The sequence below is a fragment of the Lutjanus erythropterus genome, chromosome 23, assembly GCF_056507025.1.
Source record: "Lutjanus erythropterus isolate fLutEry1 chromosome 23, fLutEry1.hap2, whole genome shotgun sequence".
NCBI lineage: Eukaryota > Metazoa > Chordata > Actinopteri > Lutjaniformes > Lutjanidae > Lutjanus > Lutjanus erythropterus.
In genome coordinates, this window is record NC_139339.1 from 27,983,487 (window position 1) to 27,996,382 (window position 12,896).

At 41.5% G+C, this 12,896-nt stretch overlaps 1 protein-coding gene across 1 annotated transcript; it reads left to right on the forward strand.

The window, feature by feature from the left end:
* Positions 1–293: 293 nt before the first annotated feature.
* vgf (VGF nerve growth factor inducible) lies at positions 294–11,632 on the forward strand. Its single transcript, XM_084712747.1, has 2 exons — positions 294–423; positions 5,571–11,632. Exon 2 carries the CDS (start codon positions 5,621–5,623, stop codon positions 7,766–7,768), a length of 2,148 nt encoding a protein of 715 aa, XP_084568873.1. The 5' UTR covers positions 294–423; positions 5,571–5,620; the 3' UTR covers positions 7,769–11,632.
* The last annotated feature ends 1,264 nt before the right edge of the window (positions 11,633–12,896 follow it).

The following is a 12,896-nucleotide window of genomic DNA, read 5'->3' on the forward strand; positions in this document are numbered from 1 at the left end:
GGTGATGGGAGGGGGTGGGGGTAAGGCGAGGTGGGTGGGGGGGGGGGGTTGCTGGTTGCAGAAAAATCTTATGAATGAAACCCAGTCTGGTGACGTCAATGGGGACCGCTTGACGCATGAATCACGTGGGCCCCGAGGGCGGAGGTATAAGAGAGGCGCATGCAGCCGGCCGAAAACAGACGAGCCAAGGAGCAGGAATCCCGGGAGAGGAGCGGCAACAAACAAACAAACAACAACAGTGACGACACTGACATTAGACAACAATAACAACGAGCCACAGGCGACAACAGCAGCAGCAGCAGCAGCAGCGCGCGCAGAGGACTGCGAGCAGGACCGCACGAGCCGAGCAGCTGAGAGTGTGACGTGACGAGGAGGGAAGCTGGAATCCCCCCGCTGCTCCGCTCCGCTCCCACTCAACCAAAAGTAAGTCTCAACTTATCTCTCACTTTATTCTTCTTTTATCACACAAGAAATACGTTTAGACTGACTTATTATTAATAATAAATATGTTTGTAAAACTGACGCCTCGTTGCCAAAGCAGAGCGGTGTTTTCAGTGAGCAGGGTGATCAGAAAAATACCAAAAAAAAAAAAAAAACGCGCAAAGTGTGGAGTGATTTCTGCTGTTTGTCAGGTTGATGTCAGAAAACTCACCTTAAATTCTCTTTAAATATGCGAGCAATGACGTGTAATTTATGAAGATACATTAATAGCATCATATACAAACAATCACATCTTTTACAGTCAAGTATTCATAGAAAAATGTGCTGTTTTTTATAATGAGGTTTTGTGGTGAATTGTGGCCCCTGTGCGAACTGAATGAACACTGGCTGCCATCTTTCTTTGTTTATGGTCAGAACAGAGGTGGCCCTATTGTCCTCCTCCTCCATCATCATCATTATAATGATCAGCATCATCATCATCATCCCAATTATCGTCATTTCCAGCCATCATCCATGACTCGCTTCGCCAAAAATAGCCAGATTGATAAATTGGAGCCCGCGTGTGCGGTGAAATGTTCTGATCCCTCAGAGACAGAGACAGAGACAGTGACAGTCCTCTGTCGTGTCTAAAATGTCTGCAGAACACTGACGTCCATGTTTGTTGGAGGTTTACAGTGAGTGTGTGTAGGCTGCGGGAGGTTACTCATGTTGACACCAGTCTTGGAGGTGGCTTTATGCTCACAGATTTGTCTTCAGAGGCCGATTATTTAATTCGCTTTTGTTGGTATAAACACGAGTGTAACCTGCTTAGACCAGAGCCCCCATCATCTGCTGGAGACAATAAGGCTGATTTTTGTTTTGTTTTTTGTTTTTTTTGGTTCAAACATGGAGGTCAAGAAGATGAGATCAGTCATGTTTAGATTCTGCTAATCTCCATCATCCACTGCGTGTGTGCACATCACGCATCACACCTCCCCTGCAGCCCGGCAGCCACCTACACCGCCTCCACTGCAGAACATCACCGGCTCCACCACTCAGCTGCTCTGTGGTTGGATGTTGAGTCAATATTTTAAAATCCTTTTTTTTTTTTTTTTTTTTAAGATTTGTCTTGATGTTTGTGTTGATAAAAGCAGATTGTGGCCTCATAATAGATTGACTGACTGCAGGTATATGCTCACTGAACAGTGTGTAACGGCACGGCGGCGGTTCAGAACAGCAAGAGCAGCTTCTCATGGCGACCTGATCCAGACGTGTTGAAGAGTGGGGGGGGGGGGGGCAGCAGCCCGCATGTTTGGCTGCACTTGTTGCACTTGAGAACGCAGGGTGGAACATTTCAGCACCAAGGACAGACCCCCCCTCACCCCACCTCCCCCACCCCGCCGCCGGGGCCAGCAGCATCAGGAGCTGTCTGTGGTGCTGATCTGAAGTCAGTAATATGACTCTACCAGCAGAACAGCGTTCCTATGTTGCAGTGCTGCTGACTGCTGCTCCTGCAGAGCCACACCACCGCATAGTTTCACCTCCTCCTCCTCCTCTTCCTCCTCCTCCTCAGCCCACACCTGATCACATGAAGCAGGGCTGGTGCCTTCACACACCTGATCCCACTGATCAGGCGTGGGTGTTGGAAAAAACACAAAACTACAACTGTAATCCATGAATTGATTAGTTGCCAATGACTAAATTAAACTGAACATAAACTAAATTCTCTGATTTTGCCTCTTAAAGGGATAGTTCACCCTAAAAATGTAAATTCAGTTATTATCTACTCACCATCATGCTGATTGAAGGTCAGGTTTAATATTTCAGTCCACAACACACTGCTGGAGTTTCACAGGAAAACAGTGTTGCAGAGTCTCCCAAATAATGGAAGTGAATGGTGACCAGTTTTCAAATGTACAAAAATAAATGAAAAACATAAAATGCCTTCATACAGCTTATCTGGTGTAATCCAAGTCTCCTAAAGCCCCAACATACGAAGTTGACTTTAAAGATGTCATTTACACCATGTTTTTAGCCTGAATCATCACTGTAGATCCTTAGCTTGGAGCCACATCACTTTTTTTTCTTTTTTTTTCTGTTTGAAAACTGGTCACCATTTTACTTTCACAAAATATGCACATTTTGTGCATTTTCCCTAACCAGTGAAACTCCAGCAGTGTTTTGTGGACTAAAAAACTAAATGTGATCTTCAACTGGCATGACAATGAGTAGATAATGACTGAATTTTAATTTTTGGTTCAACCACTCCTTTAAATGTGAATATTTTCTGCTTATTTTACTCATCTATGACAATAAACCTAATATCTTTGGTTGTGGAAAAAAAAACGGGCTTTTGGAAACTGATCAACATTTTTCACCATTTTGTGACATTTTATGGACTGAACAAGTCAAGTCCGACCAACGCTGGGGTTTGGGTGCTGATTCCAATATTAGGGAGTAGACTTTGGTGTTATAGCTGAAAGTGCCATCACGATAGTGAAGTTTCATATCAGTCAATATCAATAATTATTGATCATATCACAATATACAATATGGACAAAATCATTTATCACAATATGTTTGACCAGATACGATGATATAATGAGATCAATACTGCAACAATATTGTAGGTATCACTATTTGGTACTTTCACAAAATATTAACACTAGGGCCACAAAACCGATAATTGACAACAGTAACAATCAATTAATCATGAATAATTAATGAGACATATAACTCACACATTCTTTTTTCCCCCTCATTTGAAATATAAGTTTAAGTTTCTTTATTCAACAAATGCCTTTGTCAGACAAAACAATCTCAAATTAGGCGCAACTGCTACTATTTCAAGACTATTGATTAATTATCAATTGATACATTTTTAATCAGTAAAAAATTTTAAGGGTGATTAAACAATCAATACTTAATCATTAACACCCCCCTGATTAAAACAATGAGATTTTTGATAAATAATCATCATTAATGATGTTATAATGATTAAGTGGGTAAAGGCAAATAGTAGAACAGCTAGGACAGTCTGATAAGTTCAGAAAATGACATCACTTTACTGTAATACAGCCTCCATAGATATCAGAGCACTGGAACAGTAAACTTTCATCAGTATTTTTGATACTATAACGCATACACACACACACACACACACACACGCACGCACACACACACACACACACACACACACACACACACGAGTGCATACTTGTCAACATATATGCCAATACCGGTATAGACTGATACAGCTGTAATAGGTCAACACCGACAATACTGGTCGCCTGATATATGGGTTAGGTCTACAAACAACAAATCAGTTAATTGAGAAAATGATCAACATAATTAACCAATGATGAAAACAATTGTTAATTGCAGCCCTGATAATACACTAGTGTCTGTAATGTTTTTTCATGTGTGATGCAAATGTGTTGTTCTCACATGTGATGAAATGCACATATGCTAAATTAATTTACATGACGGAAATGTATGTCCTTATGTTTGTCCTTCACATATACAGTGTTCTGGACTTTTGGTCGGACAAAAGAAACAATCTGAAGACATCACTTTGAGCAAAAATTGGAAATTATGAAATGATCAATCATGAAAATAATCATCATATTCATCGCTAATGAAAATAATGGCTTATTGCAGCCCTATTAGCACCATCACCTCACTGCAAGACGGTCCTGGGCTTGACTCGGATTTGTGAACAATCTTGATTTTATTTATTATTCTTTTGGTGCATTGACATTAAAGAGGTATCTGCTGAGGCTGACGTCAGAGAAACTGACTAAACTCAGGACTGATCAGCTGTTTCTGCTCCAACAGTCTCTTTGAGGCTCCTATGGCTCTGTATCCATGATGGCTCCACACAGATCTGATGGAACCTCCTACTGCTTATCTTGATGAGCCAAGTGCTAATCATGTGATGGTGTTGGATAACAGCAAGAAGTCATTTGCATGTTCTATTGCAGATTTACTTTGTTTGATTTCACTTGATCAGCTCTTTGGATGGGAACCTGACTGTTGTGTCTTTTTTTCATACTGCCCTGTAATTGTAAAGTGATCATATACCAAATGCTGATACTGGTACTAAGACTTGAGACTTGACCTGGACTTGCCAAAACTGATATGTGAGCATCTTTGTTTCCTGCTCCCTGTGAAACGACGGATGATAGCATTGTAGCACCAGCTACTGTGGTTCTATTTACAATAGCGACTCAGGGTTCCATTTGATTCATTGTCAGCACAGAAGGTTCTCAATATTTTACCAAAAAACAAAAATTCTGATGTCATTGTTCATCTTACCCATGGTCTCGTGGTCTCACCTCACCGTGTATTTTGTAGCCCCCTGGACCTAAACCAGCCCCAGCCATTTTCACTTTGTTTGTAGATATTCCATTTTCAATTTGCCATTTAAATATTTTGCATTAAAGTTAACTGATTCTTCCCAAGACCCCCTCTCCCTTCGGAAGCTCTGTCAACTTTGTCCTGTCCAGTTTCCTGTACTAAGATGTGCTATGTGCTAAGCTCATTTCTGTTGAAAATAAAATCATCATTTTGAAGATGGTTAAAAGATGTTAACAGGGGACCTTTAGCAAAATGCTAGCTGACTAGCTAGCTAATCTACATAAGTTGTTAGCTAGTTAGTTAGCTAACAAGTTATGTAGATTAGCACATGGAAGGTGACCCATAGTCAATTGTAGATAAAAACAGCTCATTCTGATAAGAAAATAATAAAAATTCTTATTGATTGGTGATTATGCACCAATAAAACAATATTTTATTCAATTTGTGCCACTAGATCCTCGTAAACATTTCACACTTGACTGTTAAGATGTGACTATGTCACTTTTGCCCCCAGCAACATCTTTTAACCATATCCAGAAAGATTAGCCTAGCACATAGCATATCTGTACAAGAATGGAAAGGAGAAAGTTGGCCACCAGGTACCAAGCTTGCTCAGCTGTTGTCAGGTTCAAATGTGTGACTCATTCACAGCGGTAGCATTTTGAGGTGCAGAATCGTATAATAAGGACAACATTTCTCTGATACTGTGCTGTGATTTTGTGCTACAAGGCAACAAGTCAGAGAGTCATTGAAACTGAAGATGTGTGAATTTGTTTTTCTCTCTCCTCCAGGTATTTCTGATCCCCTTTGCTGCTCACAGTCAACCCTGTCCTAAGTAGCCATGATTGGGTACCACAATGCCTCAAGTGCCCTTACCCTCCTGGTCCTCCTGACAGGGGCTTCCTTCCTTCATCTGTCCACCCCCAACCTGATCAACAGTCCTGGAGATGCTGATAACCCACACAGAGATCCTCTCCCTGGGCTTTCAGTTTCAGGGAGGAGACAGGATGCAGAGAGACAATCATTAGAGAAAGAAGACAGAGAGGAAGAAGAGGAGCTCTTTAAAGATGTTGATCCCAAAACACTCGCAGCAGTCTTACTGGAGGCACTGAATCACTCACAAGTAGAGAGGAGGAGGGAGGGAGAGGAGGCTGTGAAAAAAGAGGAGGCATACCGAGAAATCAGGACGATGGAGGGAGCAGACCGAGACAGAGATGGACGACAGGAGCTGGAGCTGCTGATGGCTGCGCAGGGGAAGGAGCGGGAGAGAGAGGAGGAAGAGGAGAGGAAGAAAGCTCAGGAAGAGGAGGAGAAGATGACAGAGAAGGTCACCAGCCGTACCACAAGCCAGACAGTCCAGGTCCAAACAGAGCAGCAGCCCATGAGTCCAGATGGAGGAGGGGAGAATGGGCAGAAGAGGCCAAACAGCCCTGAGCAAGGCAATGAGGAGGAGGAGCAGCTCAGTCCCGAGGAGCTGAAGAGCCTTGAGACCATGATGAAGGAGTTTCCTCGTCTGAACACAGCCACTAAGAGGGAGGGAGAGTCTGGGCCAAACCAGAGAGAGAGCAGAGGTTACAGCAGTTACAATGACGTCCTACCAGTCAAAGGCAGTGACCTCGCTATGTCCAAGAAGAAGCTGAAATGGCAGGAGGAGACGCAGAAAGCCTTGAACTTCCCAACGTTCAGAGGGAACTTCATGGATGACTTTGAGGATGGTAACTATGCTGGCAGTAATGCAGTTCAGTCACAGCCTCCAGCAGAGCAGGAGGTGATGGAGGATGATGAACCAGAGGAGGAGGAGGAGGAGGAGGACGAGGAGGTGCTGAGTCCTGAGGAGGAGGAGGCCCGGGCTAAAGCAGAGCAGGAGGAGATGAGGAGGCAGGCGGCCGAGGCACAGAGAGCTAAGATGGAGGAGGAGAAGCTGGCCGACATCGCCTCCGACATGCTACTGCGCTACATGGTGAAACAGAACAATGGTAACAAGAAGTACAGCTCATCTCTGTCCAATGCTGTGGAGGACAAGAGGTCAGACGAGGAGCAGGAGGTGACAGAGGAAGACGACATCGACCCCCAGACCATCGACAAGCTGATCGAGATCTCCAGTAAGCTTCACCTGCCTGCTGATGACGTGGTGGACATCATCAGCGACGTGGAGAAGAAGAAGAAGAAAGACGTGCCGCCTGAGATGACGTCTCGTTGGCAGCGACCTCTGACACCGCTGTCTTCATCATTCTCATCCACCAATGGTTTCCCAGCATCGCAGGTTCCAACCGATCAAAACAGCTTCCCTGTCCCTAAACAGCCCTCTCCAGCTGTCAATCTCCTCAAAACATGGTTCCAGGAGAAGTCCCCAACCAAATCGCAGGATCTCTGGAGCAACCTTGCAAAGCCTCTGCTAGCCAATCCAAATCTTCGTCCCAAACCTCAGAAGCCTCTGTCAATCAAACAGGACTTCTGGCTCAAATCACCCAAGCCTGTTTGGACTAGCCCTTTTTACCCCTACACATACCCATCGTACTACCAGAGGAAGCCCTACCCAGACTACCACCCTGTCTATTTTCCTCCTACCCCAAGAGCCAGACCCCGTTACTACATTCCCAAACCCGCTCACACTCTCAACAACTTCATGGTTAATTCTGTGGATGATGACTACACTTTCTCTCCCAAACGACGTTACCACAGCTGGGTGCAACCCCGGCTGAGAAAACCCCCCGCAGGCCTACAGCAGAAGCCTTACTACAGCAGCTACCCCCTCCCGCTGTATCCCCAGACATTTCAGCCAGTACCCATCCCCAAACCACGCTCCCCTCCCCGAGTGCCTTTGATCCCCCCTCAACAGAAGCAGTTCTACTACTCGGCACCAGCACCCACGGTGACGAGGCATGGAGATTACTATGTGGCTGGAAAGCAGGCAGACAGCAGTAACCGTGACGATCTGGAGAAATACATCCAGCAGATACTCCTGAAGAGACAGCAAATATTGGACTGAAAGGTGGATGGGAAGAGAGCAAGAATGGGGAAAACAGAGATGAGGAGAGATGAGCAGAGTGTATTTCCTTATGATTTTCTTTTGCTGGTGTTTGGTTTTGTTTTACTTATGTAACAAGTTTCTTTCTCCTATTTTGATTGGTTATGGTTTGGACAAGGACATTAGAGAGGACGTTTTTTTCCAGATGTACTCTGGATAAATGCGACTGTGGAGGAAAGAGACACATTTCCACTCCTCTGTTGAGGAGGGGGAACAGGTCTGTTGGAAATCATGATGCGGCAAAGATTTGTATCATGCTCAAACTTTTTATCCAAACTCCCGGCATGACAACATTCTCCATTTGGACGTTTTACAATGCCAACAAAGGAGGACACTTAAATATGTTGTTGCCTGTACCGTTAAAATCTTTCTCAGAATCAGAGTGAGAGTTGGATGAACCATTGGCAGTGATGGATGCTGGGAAACATTTGACCGCTGATGGGATTTCACTGTCTAAACAAAAAAGAACGTTTGTGTAATTACCTCAGGCAGGGGAATTTGAAAAATATTTCATAAGTATAATCTCTCAAAAATGACCTACACTACATGGCCAGGAGTGTGTGGACCCCCAACATTCCAGCTATATGTGATAGTTGAACAGTCATGTACTGCTATGGCAGCCTCCTCTCTCCTAGTTTCAGACTTTCCACTGGTTGTTGACCTCATTCCTTCATTTGAACAAAGGAAAAACAACCCCAGACCACAGGGTGTCCGGATACTTTGGCCCCGTAGGCTGGGTTGCACCAACAAGAATAACATTTTAAATCAGATTAAGTCATGCCTTGACTTTAAATTATTTTACACCAAACTTTAAAACTATATTTTTAATTCAGTTGCAACAAAACTCCAATTGAAAATGTGATCCAATATTAACCATAAACTTATTCTTGAGGAGGTTGGCTAACTAACTTTTTAGCTAGCAATCAACCAATATGACATTGTGTTAACTTTTTAGCTGGCTAGCAAACAACGCAACATATTGTTAGCCTTTTAGCTAGTTAGCAACCAATATCATTTTTTGTTAAGGAATACAGAGCATCTGAAAGGTAATCGTTTTATTTTGGCAAGCAGACATCTCCATACTGTTTAAACTCTAATTTTGGTTCACATCAATAAATTTGCATTTAATAAAGATTAATAAAGATTAGTTTTTGTTATTAGACAACACAGCTCTGCTTAATTTTAAATCTTGAAATACTCATTTTAAACCTAGTTTTCCTAAGTCTGATTAGAACTAATCTTAGATTAAATTGATCATTGTTGGTGAAACCCTGTCTTAGTGTATCAACATGTTTCATCCCATAAAGATGAATTCAATCATACGAAATCTGAGAATAATGTTATGATCAAGCCATTCGCTATATCTCATCTTTCAAAATGAAAACATTTTTACGCAAATGTATAATTTTTGTGTTATTTGTAAAAAAATGCAGCAGAATTTTGTCAGCATTTCTTTATGTATATTCACATATACCCACCATAGCTCTTTACAATGAAATATAAGCACCAAAAAGCATATTTCATAACAGGGCTGTGGAAGCCACATGAACACCACTATAATGGATGACTCATCCTTTTGCATAACTTCAATTACCTTGTTGCTATGGTGCCAAACCCTGGCCAAAGTATATGGCATTCTTTTACAGTTGACGCCTTCAGAGGAGGATGAAATGGTGAAGGCATACTGTTCTTTTCCTAAACACATGCATTTTAAAGAACAAGGTTGGTGTTATTTTATTTTGTTCTTATTGAAAAGACCAAACCAAATGTGTCAGTCCCTGTCTCAATCACTTCTGACTTCCCTGCCCTGTATGTAGCACTCAGCTACAAGCCCGCTGCTTCCTACAGAAGATAGGAATATTTAAAAATGGTTCACAAATACATAGTTTCATTAACAAAATGTTAAATCATTTCTTACAGCTGGCCACTGCACATTTTATCTTGTTACTCCGCAGCGGCCCTGCAGTTGAAAGTGTGTGTGTATTCCTGAAGAGCTGAGGTTCTAACCAGAACCTTTGCTTGAAGAAGGGGTTTGTCAAGGGTTCTTTCTAAGACTAAGGGTTCCATTAGGAATCCTTTTCATCCAAAGAACTCTTTTTGGAAGAAAAAGTTTGGAGAATTGTTGGAAATCTTGCAGAACCTGTCAAGTGTTCTTAGTGCCATAACATAAAAGGGTTCTTGGTAGAACCCCCTGGGTGGGTTCTGGATGAAACCCTTGGAATTAAAAAAGGCTCTTGGTAGACTTCTTATTAGCATCCTTAAAAGGTGGAAAGCGTGAGGATAGAACCCTCAGGGTGGGTTCTGTAGAAGGGTGAAGGGTTATCCTCTCAGAGGGGGTTCCTGGTGAAACCTTTCACAGATGGTTTAGGTACAACTACTTATGTTGTGTTCTCTGAAAGGGTTCTAAGTGTAACCTTTAGAAAATGTTTTACCAGGAACCAAAAAGGATTCTACCATAAGGACAAGCAAAGAACTCTTTATGGTTCTTGTCAGCACCTTCATTTCTAAGAGTGTGGTTTGGCACTGCACATGACATATGTGTAGAAAAAGATCAACCTTGTCCTTTAAAAAACACCCTCCACATATGTTTTCCTGAGTGTGCCTCAAAGTGCCCCAAAATCCCAAAGTTCCCTTAAACTCAATGAAGATCATTGAGTGTGGTTGTTTTTCATTGATTGTTATCAACCCAGAGTCTATTTTAAAAGATTTTCTTATCTAAATGTTGCACAACCATCAACCATACATTTGATACATTTGTAGGTGGGAAGTTGTTTCTGAAATCTGTAGAAATCTGCTGCCTTACATGTCACTGTGACACCCCTCCCATTACTGTTTGTTTTTTTCTCCTTTTGTACCATTTAATATTAGCCATGAGATCGAGGCTGTAATTATTTCTGTAATAGAAGCAAATTGGATAATGGAAATGACTCTCTGGGACTGATTCCACTGATGGTGGGAACAGTGTGCTCACATTCAGGTGACTCGAAGTTTCATTCACAATTTTGAAGATATGATGATGGGATTTTTTTTTTTTTTTTTTTCTTGGATTGGATAACAGTGATTAAAAATGACTGTAAAAATGTTTTGTTTTTTTTAACTGCATTAAAAGGAATGTACTGCTGAGGTTCCTTTCTTTACCTTAATGGCTACTGATAATCAGTAATTAATAAATACTTCCTTTTCTCCCTTTTTCCTCTTTTTCAAGTATGTCACTGGAAACAAGAGCAGATGTTGCTCCTTGGTTTGTCTGTATTGTTGACCTTTGTGGCCGTCTGTTGCTAAGGGATGAGCAAATCTCAGCATACTTGTTGCCAAGCCAGAGCAGAATCATGGCATCAACAATCTCCATAAAATCTCTGGAAAAAAAAGTCAACATGAGGCCATCAGTCGACTGAAGGGAGGCTTTTTGTAATTTTTAATAATTTGTTGTTTTTTTAGGAGATTAGGACAGAAGTGACAGATTAAGAAAGAGAATGGAAGAAAAAAAGCAGCTGAGATATGACGCAACAGACCAGAATGGAGGGTACAGTGTCTGCACGTTTATGTATACTTGCATCAAAAAAAAAACTTCTTTGAAGATGTACAAGCATCAATGAAAAAGTATAAAAAAATTTAAAGATGACAGAAACAATGACGTCAGTGTACCTTAAAATCATTGTTTGAGTCATGTATGCGGCGAGTGTTGTCCATGGTCTTTCTAGATGTACCTTGTTGTAACCATCGTAATAAACATGCGTTTGCTGGATGTAAATATGCGCATGTCAATGACTACTTTTGCTACACATAATGAAACAAATAAAGTGAACTATTTTTATTACAAAAATGCTTCATTGTGGAAAGAGAGAATTTTTATGTGAGTGTGAGAAGAGACATAAGGTCCTGGATAGCTGTCTCACTGAAAATGGTAATGTCAGTCACTCAGGTGTTCATATAATGTTCATTTAATTTGATATTTAGATTTTAAAGATAATCTGTATTGAATTTCATGAAAACCTGAGTGACTGAGATGAGTGTTATACAGGATGATGACATTTGGTAAAGATTGATAAAACTGATAGATGGATGGATGGATGGATGGATGGATGGATGGACAGATGGATTCTGGAACACTTTGAGAGTGAAAGCGAGACAGAAAGACATCATGAATAATCATGAGGACGGTGAATGGACTAGTTGCACAGCAGACATTTTGACACGTCACACCAGAAATCTCGCTGGTGTGTTAATCAGTCCCTCCAGGAAGTTGCAGTGTTGCAGCAATTAATGCAAATTCAAGCAGTCCCTGTGAATTCTGCTCGACCTTACAATTTTGTCCCAAATTTGACCAATAGTTGCTTAATGCTAGTTCTACCAATCATTACAGTTCCCCCTGTGCAAACATCATAACATGTATATCTTAATGAACCAATTAAATTTTTTTTGTTCTTTGCATTTATCACTAGTACTGAAATGAACACAACATTCATCAGTTTTATTGACATTTAGAAATGCTCTAATGCACTTAAAATATTTTATAATTTTATGGTGATTTGAGTGAATTTGAGCTCCAAACAGATTTTGCTTCTTTGTGGAATACCCCTGAGGTGGACCACTTCCTCGAGTTTTTGTTATCTTTTTTTTTTGTTAAAGGGATAGTTCACCCAAAAATTCAGTCATTATCTACTCACCCTCATGTCGATTGAGGATCAGGTTTATTTTCTACTCCATTAAACACTGCTGGAGTTTCACAGGAAAATAGCATTACAGAATCTCCCAAACAACGGAAGTGAATGGCAACCAGTTTTCAAATGTGAAAAACAACCGGAAAAAAATTAAAAGGCCTCCATAATGGTCATCGGGTGTAATCCAAGTCTCCTAAAGTCCCAGTGTGTCATTTGCACCCCATCCCAACAAACTCATTCAGTTCAGACAGTGTGCACATGAATGTGAACGTGGCTTCAAGCTAAGGATCTACAGTGAAGATTCAGGCTAAAAACATGGTGTAAATAACATTTTTTTCAGTCAACTCGGCTTGTCAGGGCTTTAGGAGACATGGATTACACCAGATGAACAGTATGGAGGCATTTTATGTTTTTATTTTGTTGGGTTT

Excerpts from the sequence above, each read along its gene's own strand:
- vgf (XM_084712747.1), top strand. The coding sequence starts at position 5,621 with ATGATTGGGTACCACAATGCCTCAAGTGCCCTTACCCTCCTGGTCCTC.